Source organism: Oncorhynchus nerka, linkage group LG6 (assembly GCF_034236695.1).
Source record: "Oncorhynchus nerka isolate Pitt River linkage group LG6, Oner_Uvic_2.0, whole genome shotgun sequence".
Classification (NCBI taxonomy): domain Eukaryota; kingdom Metazoa; phylum Chordata; class Actinopteri; order Salmoniformes; family Salmonidae; genus Oncorhynchus; species Oncorhynchus nerka.
The window spans coordinates 84,035,872-84,059,355 of NC_088401.1; the positions used below are offsets into that span (position 1 = coordinate 84,035,872).

Here is a 23,484-nt window from a genome sequence, read left to right on the forward strand (position 1 = left end):
CTGAGGTTGGTATGACTGAGGTTGGTCAGAGTGAGGTTGGTCAGACTGAGGTTGGTCAGAGTGAGGTTGGTATGACTGAGGTTGGTATGACTGAGGTTGGTATGACTGAGGTTGGTATGACTGAGGTTGGTATGACTGAGGTTGGTATGAGGTTGAGGTTGGTATGACTGAGGTTAGTATGACTGAGGTTGGTATGACTGAGGTTGGTATGAGTGAGGTTGGTATGACTGAGGTTGGTATGACTGAGGTTGGTATGAGTGAGGTTGAGGTTGGTATGACTGAGGTTGGTATGACTGAGGTTGGTCATGAGTGAGGTTGTATGACTGAGGTTGGTCAGAGTGAGGTTGGTATGACTGAGGTGGTCAGAGTGGTTGGTATGAGTGAGGTTGGTATGACTGAGGTTGGTATGACTGAGGTTGGTATGAGTGAGGTTGGTATGACTGAGGTTGGTATGACTGAGGTTGGTGACTGAGGTTGGTATGACTGAGGTTGGTCATGACTGAGGTTGACTGAGGTATGACTGAGGTTGGTATGACTGAGGTTGGTATGACTGAGGTTGGTATGACTGAGGTTGGTATGACTGAGGTTGGTATGAGGTGAGGTTGGTATGACTGAGGTTGGTATGACTGAGGTTGGTATGACTGAGGTTGGTATGACTGAGGTTAGTATGACTGAGGTGAGGTTGGTATGACTGAGGTTGGTATGACTGAGGTTGGTTGGAGTGAGGTTGAGGAGGTTGGTATGAGTGAGGTTGGACTGAGGTATGACTGAGGTTGGTCAGAGGTGAGACTGAGGTTAGTATGACTGAGGTTGGTATGACTGAGGTTGGTATGTTGGTATGACTGAGGTTGGTATGACTGAGGTTGGTATGACTGAGGTTGGTATGACTGAGGTTGGTATGACTGAGGTTGGTATGACTGAGGTTGGTATGACTGAGGTTGGTATGACTGAGGTTGGTATGAGTGAGGTTAGGACTGAGGTTGGTATGACTGAGGTTGGTATGACTGAGGTTGGTTGGTTGTGACTGAGGTTGGTATGACTGAGGTTGGTATGACTGAGGTTGAGGAGGTTGGTATGACTGAGGTTGGTATGACTGAGGTTGGTATGACTGAGGTTGGTATGACTGAGGTTGGTATGACTGAGGTTGGTATGACTGAGGTTGGTAGGACTGAGGTTGGTATGACTGAGGTTGTATGACTGAGGTTAGTATGACTGAGGTTGGTATGACTGAGGTTGGTATGACTGAGGTTGGTAGAGTGAGGTTAGTATGACTGAGGTTGGTCAGAGTGAGGTTGGTAGACTGAGGTTGAGGTTGGTATGACTGAGGTTGGTATGACTGAGGTTGGTCAGAGTGAGGTTGGTATGAGATTGGTCTGAGGTTGGTATGACTGAGGTTGGTTGGTGAGGTGGTATGACTGAGGTTGAGGTTGGTATGACTGAGGTTGGTGAGGAGGTTAGTATGACTGAGGTTGGTATGACTGAGGTTGGTATGACTGAGGTTGGTATGACTGAGGTTGATATGACTGAGGTTAGTATGACTGAGGTTGGTATGACTGAGGTTGGTATGACTGAGGTTGGTATGAGTGAGGTTGACTGAGGTTGGTGAGTGAGGTTGGTGATGACTGAGGTTGGTATGACTGAGGTGAGGTTGGTATGACTGAGGTTGGTATGACTGAGGTTGGTATGACTGAGGTTAGTATGACTGAGGTTGGTCAGAGAATGAGGTTGAGGTTGGTATGACTGAGGTTGGTATGACTGAGGTTGGTATGACTGAGGTTGGTATGATGACTGACTGAGGTTGGTCAGGAGACAAGTATGACTGAGGTTGGTCAGGAGTGAGGTTGGACTGAACGACGGTGAGTGAACTGTATGACTGAGGTTGGTATGAGTGAGGTTAGTATGACTGAGGTTGGTATGACTGAGGTTGGTATGACTGAGAGGTTGGTATGACTGAGGTTGGTATGACTGAGGTTAGTATGACTGAGGTTGGTATGACTGAGGTTGGTATGACTGAGGTTGGTCAGGTTGGTATGACTGAGGTTGGTCAGAGTGAGGTGAGACTGTTGGTCAGGACATGACTGAGGTTGAAGGTTGGTATGACTGAGGTTGGTCAACTGAGGTTGGTACTGGTCAGGTTGGTATGACTGAGGTTGGTATGACTGAGGTTGGTGATTGATGAGGTTGGTATGACTGAGGTTAGTATGACTGAGGTTGGTCTGAGTGAGGTTAGTATGACTGAGGTTGGTCAGAGAGGTTGGTATGACTGAGGTGAGGTGGTCATGACTGAGGTTAGTATGACTGAGGTTGGTCAGAGTGAGGTTGGTATGACTGAGGGTTGAGGTTGGTATGACTGAGGTTGGTATGACATGAGGTTGGTAGACTGAGGTTGGTATGACTGAGGTTGGTATGACTGAGGTTGGTCATGAGTGAGGTTGGTATGACTGAGGTTGGTAGCACTGAGGTTGGTATGAGTGAGGTTAGTATGACTGAGGTTGGTATGACTGAGGTTGGTCAGTGACTGAGGTTGGTTGGTATGACTGAGGTTGGTAGAGTGAGGTTGGTATGACTGAGGTTAGTATGAGGTTGGTATGAGGTTGGTATGACTGAGGTTGGTATGAGGTTGGTATGACTGAGGTTGGTATGACTGAGGTTGGTATGACTGAGGTTGGTTGACTGAGGTCATGACTGAGGTTAGTATGACTGAGGTTGGTCAGAGTGAGGTTGGTATGACTGAGGTTGGTAGACCATGACTGAGGTTGGTATGACTGAGGTTGGTATCTATGAGGTTGGTATGACTGAGGTTGGTATGACTGAGGTTGGTCAGTGAGGTGACTGAGGTTGGTATGACTGAGGTTGGTATGGAGGTTGGTATGACTGAGGTTATTGATATGACTGAGGTTGGTATGACTGAGGTTGGTATGACTGAGGTTGAGGTTGGTTGACTGAGGTTGATGACTGAGGTTGGTATGACTGAGGTTGGTATGACTAATGAGGTTGGTATGACTGAGGTTGGTACTGACTGAGGTGAGGTGGTATGACTGAGGTTGGTATGACTGAGGGTTGGTATGACTGAGGTTGGTCAAAGGTTGGTGACTGGTTGGTAGTATGACTGAGGTTGGTATGACTGAGGTTAGAGGTTAGTGACTGAGGTTGGTATGACTGAGGTTAGTATGACTGAGGTTGGTATGACTGAGGTTGGTCAGAGTGAGGTTGGTATGAGTGAGGTTGGTATGACTGAGGTTGGTATGAGTGAGGTTGGTACTGAGGTTGGTATGACTGAGGTTGGTATGTTGGGTTGGTATGAGTGAGGTTGGTATGACTGAGGTTGGTATGACTGAGGTTGGTAGAGGTTGGTATGACTGAGGTTAGTATGACTGAGGTTGAGGTTGGTATGACTGAGGTTAGGACTGAGGTTGGTATGACTGAGGTTGGTATGACTGAGGTTGGTATGACTGAGGTTGGTCAGAGTGAGGTTGGTATGACTGAGGTTGGTCAGACTGAGGTTGGTATGACTGAGGTTGGTATGACTGAGGTTGGTATGACTAGTATGACTGAGGTTGGTATGACTGAGGTTGGTAGACTGAGGTTGGTCAGACTGAGGTTACACACAGTAGACTGAGGTTGGTATGACTGAGGTTGGTATGGTTGGTATGACTGAGTATGACACATGACAAGGTTGGTATGACTGAGGTTGGTATGACTGAGGTTAGTATGAACTGAGGTTGGTATGACTGAGGTTAGTATGACTGAGGTTGGTCACTGAGGTTGAGGTTGTTATGACTGAGGTTGGTATGAGTGAGGTTGGTATGACTGAGGCTGGTTGGTATGACTGAGGTTGGTATGACTGAGGTTGGTCAGAGTGAGGTTGGTATCACTGAGGTTGGTATGATGAGGTTGGTCAGAGTTGAGACTGAGGTTAGTATGACTGAGGTGGTATGGTACTGAGGTTGGTCATGAGTGACTGAGGTTGGTATGACTGAGGTTGATTGGTATGACTGACTGGTTGGTAAAACAAGGTTGGTATGACTTCTTAGTGACTGAGGTTGGTATGACTGAGGTTGGTATGACTGAGGTTGGTATGACTGAGGTTGGTATGACTGAGGTTAGTATGACTGAGGTTAGTATGACTGAGGTTGGTAATGAGGTTGGTATGACTGAGGTTGGTATGACTGAGGTTGGTATGACTGAGGTTGGTATGACTGATGACTGAGGTTAGTATGACTGAGGTTGGTCAGAGTGAGGTTGGTATGACTGAGGTTGGTCAGACCAGGTTGGTATGACTGAGGTTGGTATGAGGAGTGAGGTTGGTATGACTGAGGTTGGTATGAGTTGGTATGACTGAGGTTGGTATGACTGAGGTTAGTATGACTGAGGTTAGTATGACTGAGGTTGGTCAGAGTGAGGTGGTCATGAGGTTGGTCAGAGTGAGGTTGGTATGACTGAGGTTGGGTATGACTGGACTGAGGTTGGTATGAGTGAATGGTGAGTATGACTGAGGTTGGTATGAGTGAGGTTGGTATGACTGAGGTTGTTGGGTTGGTCTTGACTGAGGTTGGTATGACTGAGGTTGGTCAAGTTTGTATGACTGAGGTTGGTGACTGAGGTTGGTATGACTGAGGTGGTCAGTGGTTAGTATGACTTTTTGGTGGGTTGGTATGACTGAGGTTGGTATGACTGGAGGTTGGTGACTGAGGTTGGTATGACTGAGGTTGGTATGACTGAGGTTGGTCATGAGTGAGGTTGGTATGACTGAGGTTGACTGAGGTTGGTATGACTGAGGTTGGTATGACTGAGGTTGGTAGACTGAGGTTAGTATGACTGAGGTTGGTATGACTGAGGTTGGTCAGAGGTTGGTATGAGAGGTTGAGGTTGGTATGAGTGAGGTTGGTCAGACTGAGGTTGGTATGAGGTTGAGGTTGGTATGAGTGAGGTTGGTACAGGTTGGTATGAGTGAGGTTGGTATGACTGGGTTGGTATGACTGAGGAGGTGGTAATGACTGAGGTTGGTATGACTGAGGTTAGTATGACTGAGGTTGGTATGACTGAGGTTAGTATGACTGAGGTTGGTATGACTGAGGTTAGTATGACTGAGGTTAGTATGACTGGTTGGTCAGGTTGACTGAGGTTGGTATTGACTATTTGACTGAGGTTGGTATGAGTGAGGTTGGTATGACTGACTGAGGTTGGTGATGAGTTGATTGACTGAGGTTGGTATGACTGAGGTTGGTCAGGTTGTGAGACTGTATGAGGTTGGTATGATTGGTATGACTGAGGTTGGTATGAGTGAGGTTGGTATGACTGAGGTTATATGTGACTGAGACTGAGGTTGGTCATGACTGAGGTTAGTATGACTGAGGTTGGTATGACTGAGGTTGGTATGAGTTCTAGTATGACTGAGGTTGGTATGATCTGACTTTTGATGGGTTGGTATGACTGAGGTTGGTATGACTGAGGTTAGTATGACTGAGGTTAGTATGACTGAGGTTGGTATGACTGAGGTTAGTATGACTGAGGTTAGTATGACTGAGGTTGGTATGACTGAGGTTGGTATGACTGAGGTTGGTATGACTGAGGTTGGTATGACTGAGGTTAGTATGACTGAGGTTAGTATGACTGAGGTTGGTATTTTGGTATGACTGAGGTTAGTATGATTGAGGTTGGTATGAGTGCAGCTGAGCCTGAGAGAAGAATAAACCGTTGAGGTTCACCTTCATAGACTTGTAGAGGCGCTTGGCGAAGTACATAGGTACACTCCTGATGCACTGAACTGTAGGAGACAAGACGCACAGGACAGACATGTTGAAATAAGAGTTCATGGGTGACTTGACTAGGTATGATCTTTTAGCCTGATTAAACCCCACTGAACGACGGTGAGTGAACTCAACGGTGTTCAGTCTGATTTTTTAACCAGGCGGAAGGAACGTCATGTGTGTTATCAGAAAGAGTCCAACGCGTACCGACAGCCAACATGAGTCTCTCAAAGTCCCCAGACAGCTCACTCTTGATACTGTCCTCTATGGGCTTCTCTGCTATCTCCTGGTACTTATCAAACACTGCAGGAAGAAGACAAGAGAACGGAGTCATTCCCTGGCATGGTATCCTAGTCAGTGAACTACTGAGACCAGACCACAGACACATAACTCAGCAGCCTGATACAACCAGGATCCCTGTGTGTTGTGGGTGTGACAAGAAATGACCGATTCACACTAGTAGATGTCACACTGACGTCATAATGGATGCGTTCCAAATGGAACCCTATTCGTTACATAGTGCACTACTTTTAACATCTATGGGTTATAGATAGAGCACTATGTAGGGAGTAGGGTGCCATTTGGGATGTAACCAGTGTTCTGGTCAGGGGCTGAGGTTATGATACTGTTGTCGCGCTCAGCCTCAGTGTTATACTCACCCATCTGGAGGTGGTTGACACTGCGGTTTCCCAGCAACATAATGAAAATGGACTCCTCTGTGCCCCACTGCTCCTCCCCGGCTGCAAACAGCGCCTGAAAGCGTTGAAAAGTGTTGAAAAGGGATAGTTACAGACAGGTAGAAAGAAGTTGATCAGGTTAGGAAGGGAAAGGGAAGAAACAGTTGGTGGGTTTGTATTGCGGTGAACGTGTTCTGTACTACTGCTTCAAACACTCACCTGAGCATCCTCCTCCACTGGTCTGCATGCACTACTCCTGGTTCATCTCTGGTTCCTGGAAACACACACACACACACACACACACACACACACACACACACACACACACACACACACACAGACACACACACATGTTTGAGTAAACAGCTACACAAATGCTTTGTTAAGACAACAACAAGTTAGTTAACAGATTGGCTATATCAACATACAAAAACGAAAAAGTCAACCTAGAAAAACAAGCTATTGACAGCCTTTCAAATAATAAAATCATATTAGATCCACTATGGCTACTGGCATAGCATTAACTAACCTGGAGTAAAACAACCAGCATCTTCTTAAAGTGCCCTGAGGTGTCTCCTGTAACATCCTCCTCGATGTCTGAGCCATAAGCTGAAGACAGTAACAACACAGGCAGTTAATAATACAACCAGGACTACACTGGAATATGCTGTGTTTGTTATATGTCATACAGTAGCTGTACAGATGTCTCATCTTAATTTGACCAGTTTCTCACAGCAGGAAAATAATCGGAAGCAACAGGAAATGTGAATTCAAGTGGAAATGACAAACTTCACACTACAAGATGCTGAACTTTTGAGCAGTTTTCTTCAGTGGTTAGCTTCAAGGTAGACAATTCTGGACTGATGTACAGTGGGCTTTTCTGGTGCTTTCAAGTCTGTCGTGTCTTCACCCAGGTGGGTGCTACACATCGGTGTGGTAAACTTCTACCCATGGGAACTTGACTTCAGAGACTACTACTGGAGAGCTCTGGGCCAGGGTGCCCTGATGGACAGCTCTGGACCAGTCTGACACCCCCTGGATGTTGCTCCCCCCCTCTGTTTCATCTCTGAACTGCCTCTACTCTAGCCTTCCTCCTGGTGCCGGAAGCCATTAATGAACTACCTTGCCTGCCATGATCGGCCATTGACTATTTGTTTGGGTTTTTCAAAATTGCATGTCTTTTTGTTGTTCTTGTTTAAAGCACTCTGAGACTGTAATGGAAATCTTATAAAATATGTATTATTATTATTATTATTATATGTCATACTGTATGTCATAATGAGTGACTTTTGCTCTCATTATGATCATGTTCATGCTCAAGATCAAGATCGATTGTTTGATGGACATTCAGCTTCTAACGAGATGAAGGAAATGCAGTTGAAGTCGGTAGTTTATACACTTTAGCCAAATACATTTAAACTCAGTTTGTCACAATTCCTGACATTTAATCCTAGTAAAAATTCCTGTTTTAGGTCATTTATGATCACCACTTTATTTTAAATGTGAAAGAATAACAGTAGAGAGAATGATTTATTTCAGCTTTTATTTATTTCATCACATTCCCAGTGGGTCAGAAGTTTACACACACAATACTACAATTAGTATTTGGTAGCATTGCTTTTAAATTGTTTAACCTGGGTCAAACGTGGGGTAGCCTTCCACAAGCTTCTCACAATAAGTTGGGTGAATTCTACCCATTCCTCCTGACAGAGCTGGTGTATCTTAGTCTGCTTGGGGTCATTGTTCATTTGGAAGAACTATTTGTGAACTAGCTTTAACTTCCTGACTGATGTCTTGAGATGTTGCCTCAATATATCAACATAATTTTCCATCCTCATGATACCATCTATTTTGTGAAGTGCACCAGTCCCTCCTCTATCACCCCACAACATGATGCTAACCCTGGGCCTAGGAAGTTGGGATGGTGTTCTTCGGCTTTCCCACTTGCTGAGCTGCCTTTCAGGTTATGTCGATATAGGACTTGTTTTACTGTGGATATAGATACTTTTGTACCTGTTTCCTCCAGCATCTTCACAAGGCCCTTTGCTGTTGTTCTAGGATGGATTTGCACTTTTACCACTAAAGTATGTTCATCTCTAGGAGACAGAACGCATCTCCTTCCTGAGCGGTATGGGAGGCTGCATTGTCCCATGGTGTTTATATGGGTACTATTGTTTGTACAGATGAACATGGTGCCTTCAGGCATTTGGAAATTGCTCCCAAGGATGATCCAGACTTGTGGAGGTCTACCATTTTTTTCTGAGGTCTTGGCTGTTTTTCTTTTGATTTTCCCATGATGTCAAGCAAAGAGGCACTGAGTTTGAAGATAGTCTTTCAAATACATCCACAGGTACACCTCAATTGACTCAAATGATGTCAATTAGCCTTCTAAATATAATTTTCTGGAATTTTCAATGCTGTCTAAAGGCACAGTCAACTTATTGTATGTAAACTTACCACTGGAATTGTGATACAGTGAAATAATCTGACTAAACAAGTGTTGGAAAAATTACTTGTGTCATGCACAAAGTAGATGTCCTAAACGACTTGCCAAAACTATAGTTTGTTAACAAGAAATCTAGTGGTTGAAAAATGAGGTTTAATGAATCCAACCTAAGTGTATCTTAACGTTAACTGTATATCTTACCATCTAATGGGAGGGAGGAAATATATCTTACCATCTAATGGGAGGAGGAAATATATCTTACCATCTAATGGGAGGGAGGAAATATATCTTACCATCTAATGGGGAGGAAATATATCTTACTATCTAATGGGAGGAAAAATATATCTTACCATCTAATGGGAGGGAGGAAATATATCTTACCATCTAATGGGAGGAAGAAATATATTTACCATCTAAATGGGAGGAAGAAATATATCTTACCATCTAATGGGAGGAAGAAATATATCTTACCATCTAATGGGAGGGAGAAATATATCTTACCATCTAATGGGAGGAGGAAATATATCTTACCATCTAATGGGAGGAAAAGTATATCTTACCATCTAATGGGAGGAAGAAATATATCTTACCATCTAATCTAATGAGGGAGAAATATATCTTACCATCTAATGGGAGGAAGAAATATATCTTACCATCTAATGGGAGGAAGAAATATATCTTACCATCTAATGGGAGGAAGAAATATATCTTACCATCTATTCTAATGGGAGGAAGAAATATATCTTTGGTTGTCTAATGGGAGGCCAAATATATCTTACCATCTATTCTAATGGGAGGAAGAAATATATCTTACCATCTATTCTAATGGGAGGAAGAAATATATCTTACCATCTATTCTAATGGGAGGAAGAAATATATCTTAACTAGGCATGTGTAACTATTTAGTAATGGGAGGAAGAAATATATCTTACCATCTAACATTTTCCTATTTCTTTGGGAGGAAGAAATATATCTTACCATCTATTCTAATGGGAGGAAGAAATATATCTTACCATCTATTCTAATGGCATCATGGAAGAAGTATATCTTACCATCTAATGGGAGGAAGAAGTATATCTTACCATCTATTCTAATGGGAGGAAGAAGTATATCTTACCATCTAATGGGAGGAAGAAGTATATCTTACTATCTAATGGGAGGAAGAAGTATATCTTACCATCTAATGGGAGGAAGAAATACATCTTACCATCCTTGTATGCCTCCACCAGGTTGTGTATCTGTTGGTTGTTCCTGGAGGCCAAGACTTCAATCAGGCACTTCTCATCTGTTCCTGCCCCCTTATAAATGAAGCATTACATTAAATACAGAATGGCAAATGTTACTAACTAGGCTGTGTAACAGTTATTTAGTATGTTGTTTCTGATGGGGTTTTCTCAATTCTTATCATTTTCCTATTTCTTTACTTCCTAAATATAATCATTTGACAGAATCTCACTTTGATGGCATCATGGGTCTCTACTACAGAATCTCACTTTGATGGCATCATGGATCTCTTTGGAATCATGGTGGCATCACGGGTCTCTACTACAGAATCTCACTTTGATGGCATCACGGGTCTCTACTACAGAATCTCACTTTGATGGCATCACAGGTCTCTACTACAGAATCTCACTTTGATGGCATCACGGGTCTCTACTACAGAATCTCACTTTGATGGCATCACGGGTCTCTACTACAGAATCTCACTTTGATGGCATCACGGGTCTCTACTACAGAATCTCACTTTGATGGCATCACGGGTCTCTACTACAGAATCTCACTTTGATGGCATCACGGGTCTCTACTACAGAATCTCACTTTGATGGCATCACGGGTCTCTACTACAGAATCTCACTTTGATGGCATCACGGGTCTCTACTACAGAATCTCACTTTGATGGCATCACGGGTCTCTACTACAGAATCTCACTTTGATGGCATCACGGGTCTCTACTACAGAATCTCACTTTGATGGCATCATGGATCTCTTTGGCATCATGGTAGGCCTGGGGTCTCTACTACAGAATCTCACTTTGATGGCATCGTGGATCTCTTTGGCGTCATGGTAGGCCTGGGGTCTCATCAGACTGACGATGAGGCGTTCAAACTTCCCCGTCAGCTCATACTTCAGGTCGTCTATCAGGTTCTGGGGAAGAGAGACATGTCTGTTATGAAGTTACCCTCTCGTGGTGTGTGCACACTGAATTGTGAGTAGCAAGTGGACTGGAAAAAACTTACCTCAAAGAATTCAACATAATTGGTAAGAGACACATGTCTGTTATGAAGTTATCCTGTCATGAAGTGTGAGACAATGTGCAGAAGGCTCAGTAAACCATATTGAGTGAGTTCAACAAAGCTTCTGTTTGAGGTGAACCTGTTTACTTAGTAACAATTTCAGATGATGAACAATTTGAATGAACATTCCAAAATGTTTATAGTTTAAACATTAAACAGCTAATTTTTGTAAGTATAAACTGTGGCGGTTTAGGGATAATAATCAACCTTTAAATGACTTTGCTATTCCTACTAGATGTAATAGAAAGCCTACAGGGTTACATTATTATTTGTAGTGGCAGTTTAGAACCCGAAACGGACATCGACGTTTGCTGCACACTACATTCTCAGACTGTTAGCTAACGTTAGCACAAAACAAATGTTAGCTAACGTTAGCACAAAACAAATGTTAGCTAACGTTAGCACAAAACAAATGTTAGCTAACGTTAGCACAAAACAAATGTTAGCTTAACGTCCTGAATTTAACTAAGAATGTATTGTACCTTCTAACAAATGGGCTGAATTGTGTCATTTGTGGTAAAGCTTTATTTTACAGTGTGGTTTTAGCTGGTACTTACCTGCTCCAGTATTGACCGGGTATTAACTACAGATCATAGAGTGGGTCACAGTAACAATGGATACTCAAAGCATTCAACACCAAATTATACATAGTGATGTTTATGTAAACACAAAACACAAAAACACTGATTGTAATTTCTATGCAATCCAGGTCCAGCTCTGGAAAGGTACAGAAACGTGATGATAGACGTGATGTTGGATGTTATGATGTGATGTTAGATGTTATGTTGTGATGTTAGATGTTATGATGTGATGTTGGATGTTTTGATGTGATGTTAGATGTGATGTTGTGATGTTAAATGTTATGATGTGATGTTGGATGATAGATGTGATGTTGGATGTTATGATGTGATTTTCCTGTACCTTCCCATAGCTAGACTTGTACGCCTGTACAATCTCCTGTCTCTGAGCATTGCTTCTGCCAGTGACCAAATCCAAGATGGCCTCCTTGTCGCTGCCTGCAGAGCACAGAGGAAGATCATCAGTAACATCATCAGCAATATTTGACCTTCAAACTTTCTAAATCAGGGCTGCCCAAACCCTGTTCCTGGAAAGCTACACCATTGATGGATTCTATTGTGTTTCTATGAGCTACCCTCCTGTACATTATTGGTCCAGCCCCAGTTGTAACTAATCTGATTCTTATTAACCAGCTCATTGTTAGAATCAGGTGTGCTATATTAGAGTTAGTGTGAAAACCTACAGGAGGGTAGCTCTCTAGGAACAGGGTTGGAGTGAAAACCTACAGGAGGGTAGCTCTCTAGGAACAGGGTTGGAGTTAAAACCTACAGGAGGGTAGCTCTCTAGGAACAGGGTTGGAGTGAAAACCTACAGGAGGGTAGCTCTCTAGGAACAGGGTTGGAGTTAAAACCTACAGGAGGGTAGCTCTCTAGGAACAGGGTTGGAGTGAAAACCTACAGGAGGGTAGCTCTCTAGGAACAGGGTTGGAGTTAAAACCTACAGGAGGGTAGCTCTCCAGGAACAGGGTTGGAGTTAAAACCTACAGGAGGGTAGCTCTCTAGGAACAGGGTTGGAGTGAAAACCTACAGGAGGGTAGCTCTCTAGGAACAGGGTTGGAGTTAAAACCTACAGGAGGGTAGCTCTCCAGGAACAGGGCTGGAGTTAAAACCTACAGGAGGGTAGCTCTCCAGGAACAGGGTTGGAGTTAAAACCTACAGGAGGGTAGCTCTCCAGGAACAGGGTTGGAGTTAAAACCTACAGGAGGGTAGCTCTCTAGGAACAGGGTTGGATTGAAAACCTACAGGACGGTATCTCTCCAGGAACAGGGTTGGACAACCCTGTTCTAAGCAGTTGTGAATACTGGTGTTGGAGTTGTGTATCTCTAGCCTGGTTAATAAACTAGACAAAATTGAAGTAAACTGAAACAAAGGTGTGCAGTGTTCTGTTTGGTTTTTACCAGGCTAGTGTCCCCCTGCCCTACAGTGGACACGAAGTGTAGCTACATTGTTACTCACCGATGCCTTTCATGGCATTGTAGAGAGTCTCAGCATCTGCGCTGGCATCAAAGTCTGGAGCATCGGTTACTGTGCCTCGGAACCCCTGTAAGAACATTCATTACCTTTTACCAACCTCATTCACGACAATGGCCCGGGGCACAGTTTCAGTTGTTAGGGGCACAGTTTCAGTTGTTAGGGGCACAGTTTCAGTTGTTAGGGGCACAGTTTCAGTTAGTTTCAGTTGTTAGGGGCACAGTTTCAGTTGTTAGGGGCACAGTTTCAGTTGTTAGGGTCACAGTTTCAGTTGTTAGGGTCACAGTTTCAGTTGTTAGGGTCACAGTTTCAGTTGTTAGGGGCACAGTTTCAGTTGTTTCAGTCAGTTGTTAAAGAACACATTCTTATTCACAACAATCAGTTTCATAGGAGGGGGAAAAAGGGTTGATTGAGCCAACTAGATGCTGGGTATGACTAGTTGGGCACAGAAGAATGAACGAGGGGCCAGGAATTACTCTGGGCCTTTCCCAAGGTTAATTAAAGTCACAGGGGAGTGGGGGGCCGTGTAAGGGGCCATGGGTGTGTGTGTGGGCTGTGTAGGAGAATGTTACGGCTTTTGAGGGGCTGTGTGGGTGTGCAGGGGGCAGGAAAGAATGTGTGGGTGTACAGGGGGCAGGAAGTGGCTGTGTGGGTGTACATGGGGCAGGAAGGGGCTGTGGCTGCAGTGCCCTGAGCAGAGGGCTGACAGACAGACAGCTGACACCGGTCTGTCCAACTGCCTACAGCTGCACCCTCCAGAACAGCAGTGTGTGTAGGAGGGAGGAACAGGGAGTCAGGTTACACACACACACAGACCTGCTCACTCTGCAGGGGTCTGACACGGCTTCAGAGAAGCCAACCTCCAATCAACACAGAAACAATAAAACACAATACAGTCGCCAGGGCTGCAGTTCAATCAAACATGTAGTGTGGAAAATACCCGTGTTCATTTATTTCTTTATCCTGTATCTGAGAAACATATCCGTTCAGCTGCTGTTTCTGTGGAGATTCTTTCGGCTGCATTGAGGCACACAGCCAATGTTTCCTACCCAGAAATCCAGCCAGCCAGACAGCCAAGGAGGCCACTGCACATGCTCAAGATGTGGCCTTACTACAGCTCTACCATAGAGACTATCACTCCCCAGGACAGCTGGGAGGTCCCACCCATATAGCAACAGGACCAAAACAATGGGCCCATAGCAACGGTCCTTTCAGTAAACAGACTGTTCAGGCAGCAAATAACTAGTAGAACATAGATAATCACATTATCTTCAGATGATACAAGTGACTTACCAGAGCTATTAGTTTTGGTTGATAAAGCTTACACTACAGCAGTGCTTGGCTGCTCCTACATTCATCCAGATACTGCACTATCCTTGGCACCAGTCCGTCTGTGCTATGGCCAACTTGTGGTTGTCTTGCCATGGTAATGCAGCTCTAGGGTGGTGGACTGCAGAGGCATGTACAGTGGTATGAATCAAACCCACTACTCTGGTGTAGCTGGTACCACGCTCCAACCCTCAGATCCAGCAGAACCAAAAAGGACATGGTTTTGATATTAGATAGTCTAGCAGGGCCATCCTTAGACATGGTTTTGATACTAGATCGTCTAGCCGGGCCATTCTTAGACATGGTTTTGATACTAGATCGTCTAGCCGGGCCATTCTTAGACATGGTTTTGATACTAGATAGTCTAGCAGGGCCATTATTAGACATGGTTTTGATACTAGATAGTCTAGCCGGGCCATTCTTGCAAATCTCCTCTTGTTGACTGGACTTACGTGAGCAGAACCTGGGATTCCGAGGCTAGGTATAATAAGATAGAGAAGTAGTGCTGTCATATGCCTTCCGGAGTTCTCTCTGTGTGTCTGTCAATATCATGTCCAGGTTGCCAGAGAGAAGAGCGACACATTATACTAGTCTGCTGCCATTACAATAAACAGACGCTGATGACTGCTGCTAGCGAATGAATGATTCTCATCTGACACCTCCTTTGTCTTTGTATCATGATCATACAGTCATTATGGAATAGGATACGTTTATCCTGATAGCTCTACTGTAGCTACACATGGCACTGAGAGAATGGCAGACACGGGATTATGATATTGACTTACCATTCCCATATTTGGTCTTTTAAGGATATGCAGGAAACAATCGACCTGCAAGACAAGATATATACGAAGCAGAAATGAGAACAGGGAAATGTGTTGACATGCTGTTTAAGATGGTATCAATATCAATCAATCAAATGTATTTATAGAGCCCTTTATACAACCGGCAGTGGTCACAAAGTCCTTGAGACAACCGATATTACAGAAACTGAGCGCAAGCAAAGCAATGCAAGCACAGTGGCCATGAAAAACTCCTTAGAAAGAGGAGGAACCCGGATCCTAGGCGTAGATGGTCCTCTTCTGGCTGTGCCATCTTATCGATCCTAATTGTCAATGTGAATATGATATGATTGTGAACAGCATGTGTGGCTGGATGAATGAAGAGATGCTATTGGACCATAGGCTAATGAAAATATACTTGATATGTCATTGAAGGGTGGTGGTCAGGCTTCTGCTCTTTCAGCACAACACCATCCACAGAACCTGCACCAGAGAAGACTGCATTGGAAAGTCAAAATACTGTTTCATAATAAATGTCACTAGTGGGCTTGCTACAGATTCCTATAGGATTATGCAGGGAGAAGACATGAGGGGGACCAATGAGGCCATTTTGAATTGGATTACTTGTAGGGTTGTTGGCTTATGGCCTAGTGGTTAAAGCATAGCCACGTTTTCCACAGGAAACATGTTGGCTGCTCTTCCCCTGCGGTTCAGTAAGGCTACAGGGTTCCCTTTCAGAGTGGTACCATAGGCCTTAGCGTCTGGTGAGGTAGAGAAAATGACATTTAATAAAGAAACATCTACTTTTACAAAGGTAGAGTTAGGTCAAACTTGTTCTCGCATTGTTGTTGGAACTGTTTGGTATCATCTCAACTTGAGATGGAGATGGATTCTACAGTAGATGGAAAAACTAGTTTGGCTTATACATTTGTGTATAGGTAAAGGGAATTCTGTCGGACTTTCCAAATGAGATGTAAGTCATTTAGATTCTCAGTAAGAATATATATCACAGGAGAAACACTCAGTGAGGACAAGCTGTCCTCTGGCATAAGCACACAGTATTGCAGTCAATTGTAGACTTTCAGACAGTTTCTCCATTAGTGAGAATATGTTTAAAATAAGCCCACGGCAGAGTGTTTAGTCTGCTAAAATATCCATCAAGCACGGTTCGATCCAAACATCTGCTATATCCACAGATCATTACATTTACATTTACATCATGTCCACGACCACACCCCATCTCTCAGTCTCCCACCCCAAAATTATACAACTTTTTATTCATAAAGCATCACTTTTTTGTTTGTTTGAATTGTGTTTAAAACACATCATTTAGAATGATACTGTTTACACAATGGACATCAATGATAAACATGACTCAGGTCTATGCTCAATCCATTACCTTTACAACGTCCTTTTCTCTATGTTGTTCTTAACACTTAGATTCTTGGTTTGTAAAAATGGAACTGTCTGTCTGTCTGTCTGTCTGTCTATTATTCTCATATCATGGACTTGGGCTGGGCTAATAATACCCTGAACAAACCGTTATAGCTCCGTTATTGTCTTCACATGACTTGCGCCAACATTATCTTAGTCTATATTGTTGAGCATTTGACACTATAGAAAATTCACTACAAAGCAAAACCCAAACTCACCTCTTTTACCGAACTAACTAATATGATCCAAATCAACCCCGCTGCAGTCCTGACCTCCTCTATCCTGTTTTTATCCGTTGCGTTTAGCCCGGTGTTGAAACGGCCAGCTGTCTAATTCCCTGTCCTCGAGCTCACGTAATAACTGCGGTGCTCACGGGCGGTGCGTCAAAAGAGTTCCCCCTTTCTAACAGGGAGCCCGTTCACGCTAGATAAAAACGGTGTTATGATACATAAACAAATACGTAAACAACTTATTCACACGTGCTGTGTGGTTTTCTGTACGCTCCGTATACACACTAAGCACAGACCGTCTTTAGACGTCTTTTTTTGGTCTTGTCAATTCAGAGAAGTGTAGAATTGCAGCCTGAAAATCGGGGCGTTCCTGCATGTGGGCAGTGATTGGGAGTCCCATAGGGAGGTGCACAATTGGCCCAGCGTCGTCTGGGTTAGGGGAGGGTTTGGCCGGGGTAGGCCTTCATTGTAAATAAGAATTTGTTCTTAAACTGACTTGCCTAGTTAAATAAAGGTTTTAAAAAAAGAAGGTAAAACCCACCGAAGAAGGGGCAGGGGTGACAACGATAGCTAGCTAGCTAGCCGTACACCAGGAGACAGTTTCCCCGCCTGTGAGCACTGTTTTCCAGCAGGCACACAGCACAGTACACAGCAGGAGAGACACCGTGTACTATGTTAGCTAGCGCACACTGTACTGTATTCTACTGAATTAAACTGTACTGTACACTCTACTGAATTAAACTGTACTGTACTGTACTCTACTGAATTAAACTGTACTGTACTGTATTCTACTGAATTAAACTGTACTGTACTCTACTGAATTAAACTGCACTGTACACTCTACTGAATTAAACTGTACTGTACTGTATTCTACTGAATTAAACTGTACTGTACTCTACTGAATTAAACTGTAATCTACTGAATTAAACTGTACTGTACTGTACTCTACTGAATTAAACTGTACTGTACTGTATTCTACTGAATTAAACTGTACTGTACTGTACTCTACTGAATTAAACTGTACTGTACTGCATTCTACTGAATTAAACTGTACTGTACTGTACTCTACTGAATTAAACTATACTGTACTGTATTCTACTGAATTAAACTGTACTGTACTGTACTCTACTGAATTAAACTGTACTGTACTGTACTCTACTGAATTAAACTATACTGTACTGTACTCTACTGAATTAAACGATACTGTACTGTATTCTACTGAATTAAACTGTACTGTACTTTACTGAATTAAACTATACTGTACTGTACTCTACTGAATTAAACTGTACTGTACTGTACTCTACTGAATTAAACTGTACTGTACTGTACTTTACTGAATTAAACTATACTGTACTGTACTCTACTGAATTAAACTATACTGTACTCTACTGAATTAAACTATACTGTACTGTACTCTACTGAATTAAACTATAATGTACTGTACTCTACTTAATTAAACTGCACTGTACTCTACTGAATTAAACTGTACTGTACTGTACTCTACTGAATTAAACTATACTGTACTGTACTCTACTGAATTAAACTGTACAGTACTGTACTCTACTGAATTAAACTATACTGTACTGTATTCTACTGAATTAAACTGTACTACTGAATTAAACTGTACTGTACTCTACTCTACTGAATTAAACTATACCGTACTCTACTGAATTAAACTGTACTGTACTGTACTGTACTCTACTGAATTAAACTGTACTGTACTCTACTGAATTAAACTGTACCGTACTCTACTGAATTAAACTGTACTGTACTGTACTCTACTGAATTAAACTGTACTGTACTGTACTGAATTAAACTATACTGTACTGAATTAAACTATACTGTACTGTACTGAATTAAACTATACTGTACTCAACTGAATTAAACTGTACTGTACTCTACTGAATTAAACTGTACTGTACTCTACTGAATTAAACTGTACTGTACTGTACTCTACTGAATTAAACTGTACTGTACTGTACTCTACTGAATTAAACTGTACTGTACTGTACTGAATTAAACTATACTGTACTGAATTAAACTATACTGTACTGTACTGAAATAAACTATACTGTACTCAACTGAATTAAACTGTACTGTACTCTACTGAATTAAACTGTACTGTACTCTACTGAATTAAACTGTACTGTACTGTATTCTGCTGAATTAAACTGTACTGTACTCTACTGAATTGAACTGTACTGTACTGTACTCAACTGAATTAAACTATACTGTATTGTACTGAATTAAACTATACTGTACTCAACTGAATTAAACTATACTGTACTCTACTGAATTAAACTGTACTGTACTGTACTGAATTAAACTGTACTGTACTCTACTGAATTAAACTATACTGTACTGTACTCTACTGAATTAAACTATACTGTACTGTACTGTACTGAATTAAACTGTACTGTACTGTACTGAATTAAACTGTACTGTACTGTACTGAATTAAACTATACTGTACTGTACTGTACTGAATTAAACTGTACTGTACTGTACTGAATTAAACTGTACTGTACTGTACTGAATTAAACTATACTGTACTGTACTGTACTGAATTAAACTGTACTGTACTGTACTGTACTGAATTAAACTGTACTGTACTCTACGGAATTAAACTCTGTTATTTACTGGACTGTACTATACTCTACTGAACTACACCATACTGTACTGTGCTGTTCAAACTTGTAAAACATAACCTAGACGTTCATGATTCATTCAGATTTTTTCTGGTCCGGACAACCAAATGTGTACTTGTTTGGGCGCGGAGCTCATTAGAATAACACCCAGCATGCTTTGCAAGTGTTTGGTTTTACATTTACATTTGGGTCATTCAGCAGACAATCTTATCCAGAGCGACTTACAGACAGTGCGTTCGAGTAAGGTAGATAAAAGACAACATATCACAGTTATAGCAAAGAAAAAATATGAATGTAACTGTTTTACCGAGAATGTTACTGGAGTTGAAGTGGTCTAGTGGTATATTTTGTGATTCAAATCAAATCAAATCAAATGTATTTGTCACATACACATGGATAGCAGATGTTAGTGCGAGTGTAGCGAAATGCTTGTGCTTCTAGTTCCGACAATGCAGTAATAACCAACGAGTAATCTAACCTAACAATTCCAAAACTACTACCTTATACACACAAGTGTAAAGGGATAAAGAATATGTACATAAAGACATATGAATGAGTGATGGTACAGAACGGCATAGGCAAGATGCAGTAGATGGTATCGAGTACAGTATATACACATGAGATGAGTAATGTAGGGTATGTAAACAAAGTGGCATAGTTTAAAGTGGCTAGTGATACATGTATTACATACAGATGCAGTAGATGATATAGAGTACAGTATATACTACTTTGTACATTATTGTCGCCAGATTTAAAGCTTGGGAAAAAGATAACATACGTGCATTTGAGAGACGGGAGCAATGATATATATTATATGACAGAACCCTGCAGTTGACTCCTCTTTGCTATTTTAAATGGATTCAACAAAATGATCATTGTGATATAATGCTTCCTTCAATGAGAATGTACTGTTTGTGCAGTTGAAATTTGGCCATAGAATACATAAGCATTGTCTGTAAATGACATCTTTTCAACTTTTATTCATAAACCTTAAAATGAAGCTGAACTTCAGCTATGTTTACTATGTTACGTCTACCTCTGAGTCCAGGTTGCATGCAGAGGAGCCACCACCACCAGAGTGAATACTCCCCTTTTTTTATGTTACAATCATGTTACGATATGAGAGGAGCCAGTATTGAAACAAAGAAACAACATGCAGGGCCTTCTTCTTCTTCCATATCAGATGTAGTATTCCACTGTTATAACAGTTTGAACCTTAGTGAGAGAGGGAGAGAGAGACTGGTGTGTGTGAGATGTGAGGCCTGCGACTATGACGGAGCAGAGCATGCCTTGTGAACGATTGTGACTGGGCTATTTCTGTCTCTGTTGGCCATAGAGAGAGCCATTCCGGTAAGACGGTGCGGAATGTAAGGCTAGATTGGAGAGAGGGGGATATAGAGTGAGAGAGAAGGAGGTGGGAGGAGAGATAGAGAACGAGGGGGAGAAAGAGTGAGGAGAACGGGGGGAGAAAGAGTGAGAGAGAGCGATAGAGAAACAGAGGGGGAGAGAGAGAGCGAGTGAGAGGGGGAAGGGGCACAGAGATCAGAACTTGGGGGAACAAGAGAGAGGGGAGCACGAGAGAGAAAGGGGGGGTAGAGGGGGAGGGCCAGAGAGATCAGAATTTGGGGTAACGAGAGAGAGGGGAGCACGAGAGATAGAGAGAGGAGAGAGAGAGAGAGAGAGAGAGAGAGAGATTAAAAAGGGAAGAGTGTGAGAGAGAACCAGAGAGGGGGAAGGGGCAGAGAGATCAGAACTTGGGGGAACAAGAGAGAGGGGAGCACGAGAGAGAGAGAGAGATAGAGAGGCAGAGAGAGGCAGCGAGAGAGAGAGATAGAGAGGCAGAGAGAGAGAGAGAGAGAGAGAGAGAGAGAGAGGGGGGGTAGAGGGGAGGGCCAGAGAGATCAGAATTTGGGGTAACGAGAGAGAGGGGAGCACGAGAGATAGAGAGGCAGAGAGAGAGAGAGAGGGGGAGGGCCAGAGAATTCAGAGTGTGAGTAATCTTTGGGTAGAGGGGAGGGCCAGAGAGATCAGAATTTGGGGTAACGAGAGAGAGGGGAGCACGAGAGATAGAGAGGCAGAGAGAGAGAGAGAGAGGGGGGGAGGGCCAGAGAATTCAGAGTGTGAGTCATTTTTGGGTAGAGGGGGAGGGCCAGAGAGATCAGAATTTGGGGTAACGAGAGAGAAGCGAGCACGAGAGATAGAGAGGCAGAGAGAGAGAGAGAGAGAGAGAGAGAGGGGGAGGGCCAGAGAATTCAGAGTGTGAGTAATCTTTGTTAACCCCGAAGTAAAATCTTGTGTAATTTGGACAGCCGTATGTTCGTTCTCTGTTAGAAAGTGAGAGTTCCAGCAAAAAGTCTCCACCTTTGCCAAAGGAAACTCTCAGCCAAAGCACCCCCCCTCCCTTCCGATCAATTTTTATTCACACGTGCTGCGCGTGCTGCGTTCACGTGCTACTGGAGTTATCGGAAGCTCCTAGTTTTCAGTGGGAAATTCCACTTGGACAACCCTCCAAGTCGGAATCACAAGTGGGAAATGGAATTACCCGAGTTACAGACTTTTTACCTTTTCAACCTATATGTTCAACCTATATGACAATATGTGATGATTTTGTCCAGTTTGTTGCGAAAATGTGCTGAAGAGGGAAAACGTTTGTTTGATGAGATATATTATGCAGTAAATGTGTGATGATTGGTTGAAATTGCGAGCTCTCGTTTTTTACTGCGGTGATAGGTCGGTTTTATGCAATCATATTGCATCGATTTTACTGTTACATGCAGAAATAGTGTGGTGATAGGTCAAATTTAAGAAGCCCTCTCATAATATTTGGCGATCGTGGAATCCTTGAAGGACTGGTTGTCCTTCCCATTCAGAGTCAGCAGATTCTTCATCTACACGCATAATCTGTCCATGGGTGTAAGGGAATGAGAAAGTGAGAGGGAGAGTAAGAAAGAAATAGAGACAACCCTCATAGCTGGATCATGACTTAAATCACTGGCAGAAATACTTACCACTACTTCTCCCCTGTTACTCACAGCTTCCCAGAAGTCACCTGGCTTTCCTGCACATGCACTTTACAGCACAAACAGAGTAGACCGTTTTTGGAGATTAAAATGTTCCCAATCCCCGGCAAAGTATGATGGCATTTTGAGACTTTTTTAGAAGATGGGTTCATCTGCCACGGTATGCTGTCTTTGATACCTTTCAATCACATCCCAGGGAAAGATAAGTATGTTTTCCCCCTAGATTACTGTCCTACTATCATAGTTTTACAACAAAATTGAGCTGTCTACAATAACGAGCAAGTTCAGGGAGTGAATGCAACATGTAAAGTGTTGGTCCCATGTTTCATGAGCTGAAATAAAAGATCCCAGAAAGTGTCCATATGCACAAATGTGTTTACATTGAGTGAATGTTAGTGAGCATTTCTCATTTACCAAGATAATCCATCCACCTGACAGGTGTGGCATATCAAGAAGCAGATTAAACAGCATGACCATTACACAGGTGCACCTTGTGTTGGGGACAATAAAAGGCCACCCTAAAATGTGCAGTTTTGTCACACAACACAATACCACAGATGTCTCAAGTTTTTAGGGAGCGTGCAATTGGCATGCTGACTGCAGGAATGTCCACCAGAACTGTTGACAAAGAATTGAATGTTCATTTCTCTACCATAAGCCCCCTCCAATGTCATTTTAGAGAATTTGGCATTATTTCCAACTTGCCTCACAGCCGCAGACCACATGTAACCATGACAACCCAGGATCTCCACATCCGGCTTCTTCACCTGTGAGATCATCTGAGACCAGCTGATGAAACTGCTGTCACGTTCTGACCTTTATTTCCT

The 23,484-nt window shown here is 42.8% G+C and overlaps 1 protein-coding gene across 1 annotated transcript in view; it reads right to left on the reverse strand.

The window, feature by feature from the left end:
• The window catches only part of LOC115124769 (annexin A6-like), a 36,699-nt gene extending 19,384 nt beyond the window's left edge, over nucleotides 1-17,315 (reverse strand). The window contains 12 exon segments of the mRNA XM_065019972.1: nucleotides 5,709-5,767; nucleotides 5,958-6,053; nucleotides 6,410-6,503; nucleotides 6,647-6,666; nucleotides 6,669-6,701; nucleotides 6,956-7,036; nucleotides 10,081-10,171; nucleotides 10,905-11,018; nucleotides 12,089-12,183; nucleotides 13,201-13,285; nucleotides 15,330-15,374; nucleotides 16,979-17,315. Coding sequence (XP_064876044.1) covers nucleotides 5,709-5,767; nucleotides 5,958-6,053; nucleotides 6,410-6,503; nucleotides 6,647-6,666; nucleotides 6,669-6,701; nucleotides 6,956-7,036; nucleotides 10,081-10,171; nucleotides 10,905-11,018; nucleotides 12,089-12,183; nucleotides 13,201-13,285; nucleotides 15,330-15,338 — 777 coding nt within the window. The 5' untranslated portion in view covers nucleotides 15,339-15,374; nucleotides 16,979-17,315.
• Between the last annotated feature and the right edge of the window lie 6,169 nt (nucleotides 17,316-23,484).